General features: G+C 41.6%; 1 protein-coding gene across 1 annotated transcript in view; it reads left to right on the top strand.

Annotated features, from left to right (window-relative positions):
- Positions 1–1,577: 1,577 nt before the first annotated feature.
- dtx2 (deltex 2, E3 ubiquitin ligase) overlaps positions 1,578–5,476 on the top strand; it is a 9,733-nt gene continuing 5,834 nt past the window's right edge. The window contains exons 1-3 of the mRNA XM_008332764.3: positions 1,578–2,208; positions 2,552–3,140; positions 3,954–4,012. Coding sequence (XP_008330986.2) covers positions 1,893–2,208; positions 2,552–3,140; positions 3,954–4,012 — 964 coding nt within the window. The 5' untranslated portion in view covers positions 1,578–1,892. The remainder of the gene's footprint in view (positions 2,209–2,551; positions 3,141–3,953; positions 4,013–5,476) is intronic.

Below are 5,476 nucleotides of genomic sequence, written 5' to 3'. Positions count from 1 at the left end.
TGAGCCAGACTTACAGAGGTGAGACGTTTTACATTTTGAGGATGAAATACTGCGGCATAATGTCCCCTGGGATGGGAAACCAGGTCCCTGTGCAGCAGTGGAGCTAAGAGGAGACCACGACCGGATCAACAGAGGCAGAACAGACACCATTAGACAGACGTTCTTCGCCCCAAGTTTTTCACTTTTCTGTCTTGTTAGCAGAGCAGCATCAGGGCTAATGAAGTCACAGCTTTCTTCACTGTTGATATATACATATATATATATATTTATATATATATATATACACATATATGCACACATACACAAATATTTTCTTTAGAGAATTTCACATCTTCTCTACTTAATTTTTATATGTACTTTATCTCAGTCTTTGAGCCTCGTCATTCATCAGCCATTGAGTCAATGTCCATTAATGATTTACAAAGAACATCTGATTCCCATCCACCCACTGGTACTAACAAACTGGTTTCCACTTCTATTAATTTTTATGTGAACCTAATTAACTGCCTCCGGCTCTATCCAATCTCTTCCTCCATCTGAGTGTTTATTGTCATCTTTAGTGTTTTTCCATGTCCAGCCTGCAGCAGAAAATTGTTGTGGACCTGACCCCTGCCTTAATAGCCAGGGGTCTAGAGCCTGGTAATGGACTTTGGCTTCATGAGAAATAATTCATGACTGTAATAAGTCAGGTGGAGGCTTCACATCATGACGAGAGCTGGTTTACAGTACAGACCACAGTGCACTTAAAGAAGATGTTCAAGGTGAAAGTTTCTGCAGAGGAATTTTAAATCATGTAAAATATCACGTATTATGTGAGTGTAATAACAAAAGGAAACAAGCTGCAATGGCTGTACTCATGTACTCATCTGACAAAAGGACTTCATTTATGTCGTTGCTCTTCCTCACCAGTTGATGGCAGCAGTTCTGCTGGAGACCCGAGGTGCAGGTGGTGACTGTAAATAAAGAGAAGAATGTTAAGTAGCAGAAGAAGAAAGCAACCTTCAGCTGCACCTAGGACTGAATTTGAACATGAACACAATACCATAGTACCATATATATATATATGTATATATATATAATACAGTATATTTTTAAACACAAAATGACTTGAAAATGATACATGCAATTTAAAATTGACATATGAGACAATGGAAATTCTGAAAAATAAACAATTACAACAAGAACAAGTAATATTTCAACCAGACAAAAATTGTGTATGGTTTTACTCTTACCTGTATTTTCAACAAGTAATATTTCAACCAGACAAATGTATGGTTTTACCCTTACCTGTATTTTTGACAAGACTTTAAAGTAAGTTGTGCTTTCTGTATTTCTTCGTGTTTGCTGTTGATACTCAGTCAGCAGGTTTATGCATTTCTTTTCTTAAGAACCTATGAAAGAGAAATGGTAGTCTTTCAATTATGTAAAACTTGGCGACTCCAAAACTTTATTTATTTACAATGAAAATAAATTACGTCGTGTGTATCTGTTACGCACGTAACTATGTGAGTAGGTGCGTTTTTAACTTTGAAGGGCGTTATTTGAAAGGCTGCAGTGAAGTCATCTGCTCATTCATTGGCGTGGCTGTATTGAGTTTCATATTTCCGGATGTTCCGTGAAGCAATCATCTGCATTACTGTGAAGGAAGCTAATGCTACATCCGTGAACGCATCAGCTTTGTCAACATGCACTTAAAGGTCGTTTTTGCTTATTTTACCATTAGTTTTCGTTGCTTAACTTCCTCAAAAACGCTTTAGCCAATTAAAATGGAACATCTTATCGAGCCGAGTTAGCCGGATTGGTGTTTTTATTCATTTTCCCCTTGTGTCGTAGCCAACAATCAGTTACAAGAGCGAACTAGAAGGAACTAGCCGCTGTTAGCCCCCGTAAACATGGCGATCGTTCCCGGCTCCTGTGCCCGGGTGAACGGCTCCAGAAACGGGCCCTCTATGTCTGTTACACCATCGGGTTCTTCTGGACAGTCTCAGCCCATGATAGCTGTGTGGGAATGGCAGGACGACTTAGGCTTCTGGCGGCCATACAGCGGCCAGGTGAGTGCCTACATCGAACGGTGCCTGTCTCCGAGGGGGCCCAGAGGGGGAGCAGCAGGACCGGGCTGCACAAGCATCTGCCTCGGACAATCAGACCCCAGCCTGTCGCCTTATCTTATCGACGTACCGAGCCTCAAACAGTTCCGCCAGGATACAGGTGAAGTCATACCTTAGACCACTCATATTATGGTGTTAGCAACGTAGCATTAACTCACAGTAGTACCGTTGTTTGACTGTTTTCATCTTTTCATTAATGAGTTTACGCAGTTACAACATCAGGTTCATACAGTACATTATAACGTCACAGTTGTTAGGGATGCTAAGCCGCTGTTGGTTAATATTTGTTTATGTTTGATTAAAAGTTAACAAGTCTCTAATGAGGAGAAATGTGTTAGTACTTTCTTTAGGGTGTTCGTGTCAGTTCATTTATTCTTTACACCGTGACAGCTGTATTTACTGTACATATTGTAATATCATTTCCATTCAATTTTCTATTGCAGGAAAGACACGATCAGTACGACGGTCTCTGTTTGCCCAGTCCTCAGGCCTTGGCAGTGGTGTTTACTGGGAGTGGGCCAACGATGAAGGTGGTTGGACTACATACGAGACAAGAACCTCTATTCTTTTGGAGCACAGTTACCAGGCCCGACAAGGCACTGCAGACCTGGGCCCTCACGGTTATAATTACATAGTGGACCTCACATCTCTGTCTCAAGTTAACAAAGCCACAGGGTTCAGGCGTCAGGTGAGGCGCCAGTGTAACCTCCCATATCCGCTGGCATCCAACGGGCCCCCGGCTATCCCTTCAGGGCCTGCCTGCTCATGCCAGCAGTGTTTGAGCCACAGCAGCACGGGACCCATTTCCAGCCGCTCACGACATTCATTTTCTTCAGGAAGTCTGAACAGGCCCAGCCTCCAAAGCACAGGGAGAGCTGTGGCGGCGCACCCCACCTCTGTGTACTCGCCTTACCCCAGAAGGCCCCTCTCTGTTGGGGGGGTGTCCTGGGGCAACTCCTGGCCTCCACCACTACCAGGAAGTCAAATGACTGCTCCGATGCTGAGCAGCTCTGCCAGTGCCAATGGGCTAAGGTTAGTATGTTGTAAGGTGCCCAACTCAATATTTAGGTTTTAGTAAGCCTAAATATTGCTAAGTTTGCCAGAATTGTGCCTAAGTTTAGAGCCTAACATTTTATACCTAAGAGGAAGGAAGACCAGGAATGACTTATGAGATCTACGGATGGATGTGATGGCCCCTGATCCACTTTCTTTCCTTTTTGTCTTTCCTGCCTGTTTCTCTTTGTGAATGTGCAGAAGAAACCACACTTTATTATGCTAGGTTTCATTTCAGTTTCATTTTTGCTTGTCTGTGTTTTCCCCTTTGTGTTTTTTATTTTCTGTTTCCGACAGCACAGAAATGGCACCAGCATTTATTTATTCTGTCCTGGATGTCAAAATTAAGGTCCTTGGGCCACATCTGGTACTATGATGAGCCTACAAAGGCCCAGACAACCATTCAACGTATTACTCTGTCCATTATGTTGCCTTTAGTCCATGTAACACCACTTTAAAACTGTAAAAAGTGGAATGTAGCGTTTTCATTGTAAAAATGTAGGTTGCCACTGTTTGGAAGCTGTCAACTCTAATTGTGCAAGTTTATGCTATTTTCTCAAGGTCTTTGGACTTGATGAAGGATGATAAATAAATTCATACAGTTTCTTTCAAACTCTCACAACAACTACTAGTTGACGTCCAAGCTTTTGATACAGACTTAAATTCATACACTTTATTTCAAACTCTCACAACAACTACTAGTTAACCTATGGTTCTGGTTGAATTGGGCTGTTTACTGGTTAAAGTAGTTGTTAGTCTTGACTGACTGCTTTTGTTCTGCCCTCCCTGCAGTGTTCCCTCCATCCCTGTGCAGCTGAATGGATCTACCAGCGTCAGCTCTGCACTGGCAGGTAAACTGGTATCTATTTTTTTTTTTTTTTTTTAAACATTTAAAGTTAAAACTTTAAAGTCATTTAAAGTATACTTGGTCTGTCTGGTTCTGCACCACATTGACTTTTATGACCAGAATAAGAAGTTTATGTGGTTTACGTGCCACTCCTCTGCATTTGCCATTTGGGTGTCTCTCTGTAAAGGAATAATGGGAGGGTGGGGGAGTCAGAACTAAACGAATGCACCCTTATTGCTTGGCAAAAATGAGGAAGAGCATAAAACTGACAGTGACAGGGAGGAGGTGCAACTGGCTTTTATGGTTTAGGCCATCGGATGTTTGAAGACAAAAATACTTTTATATTGTAAGTACAGAAAACAGCCCGACTTTTTATTGGGTCCACGGTTTTGACGAGACATTTTGCACTCCATGATGCAGCAAGTTCTCCATCGAGTGGGAAAACAGTCCTATGTATCAAGCAGGAACTACTTCAGGGCCAAGCAAGTCTTGGTTTTCCAAACATTCAAGCTTCCAAACAGTTCCTGGTGCATGAACTATGGTCCTGTGGTCAGTGGTAAGTTAAAGGTCTTTACACTGCTGCTGTCAGGTATTCTCCTAAAGTCTCTAGAGCTGTCGTAACTTCCAGAATATGATTTTGTTAAACTAGTTGAAAAGTTAATCTGCATAGTGATTTGGCCCAGCTGGATGACCTTCCTCATTCAATCCAACCTGGAAATAGTATCGAGGTGAAATGGAACCTAGGAACCTTTGCAGGACAGGTGGCAATCCCACCAATGAACCAATCTAGGTCCTCTAAAAAAGTGTTTACCATAAACAGCTGCTGAAATCTTCAAAATATTAACATTACACTGTAGCTCCTTTAAACTTCAGTTGTCCAAACTCACAACAACGGAAAATATATACGACTGTAAATGTGAGGACTGTCATTATTGATCTTATTGATCTTAGTTCCAGCAGGACTTACCAATGAGATGTAACCACCGTAGGCCATATGACATTAGCAGAACATTAGCTTCAATAATTTTCCTCACACAGCTGTAGTTGACCTGAATTAACTGTTTAAGTCTGGGTGTCATCAATTAAAAGTAGTCTTTAAGTCTTTAATGACTGTAGGAAATGTAACTGTATCACCAACTATGGTCCTGTGGTCAGTGGTCGTTGGTAAGTTAAAGGTCTTTACACTGCTGTTCTAGACTAAGGTAGAGTGACACCTGCACTGATTGGTTGATAACATGTCACTAGCAGCCTCTGCTGGCAGCTGTTGGTGGGTGGGCTCACAGCTCCAAATCAGCTATTGATTGGTGGGCAGCAGGGAGAGATTTTCAAACTCTTTGGAACTGTTTTCTGTTTTTTCTGTAAAATGGGAGATATTCTCTTCCAGCTCAATATTAATTCCAAAAAAAATCAACATCTATTTTTATTTTTATTATTATTAAAGAGTTACTATATTGAGCTTGGTTGGGCG

The sequence above is a fragment of the Cynoglossus semilaevis genome, chromosome 19 (assembly GCF_000523025.1).
Source record: "Cynoglossus semilaevis isolate Cse_v1.0 chromosome 19, Cse_v1.0, whole genome shotgun sequence".
NCBI lineage: Eukaryota > Metazoa > Chordata > Actinopteri > Pleuronectiformes > Cynoglossidae > Cynoglossus > Cynoglossus semilaevis.
The sequence above is the reverse complement of the archived record's forward strand: the minus strand, read 5'-3'. Positions and strand labels throughout refer to the sequence as shown.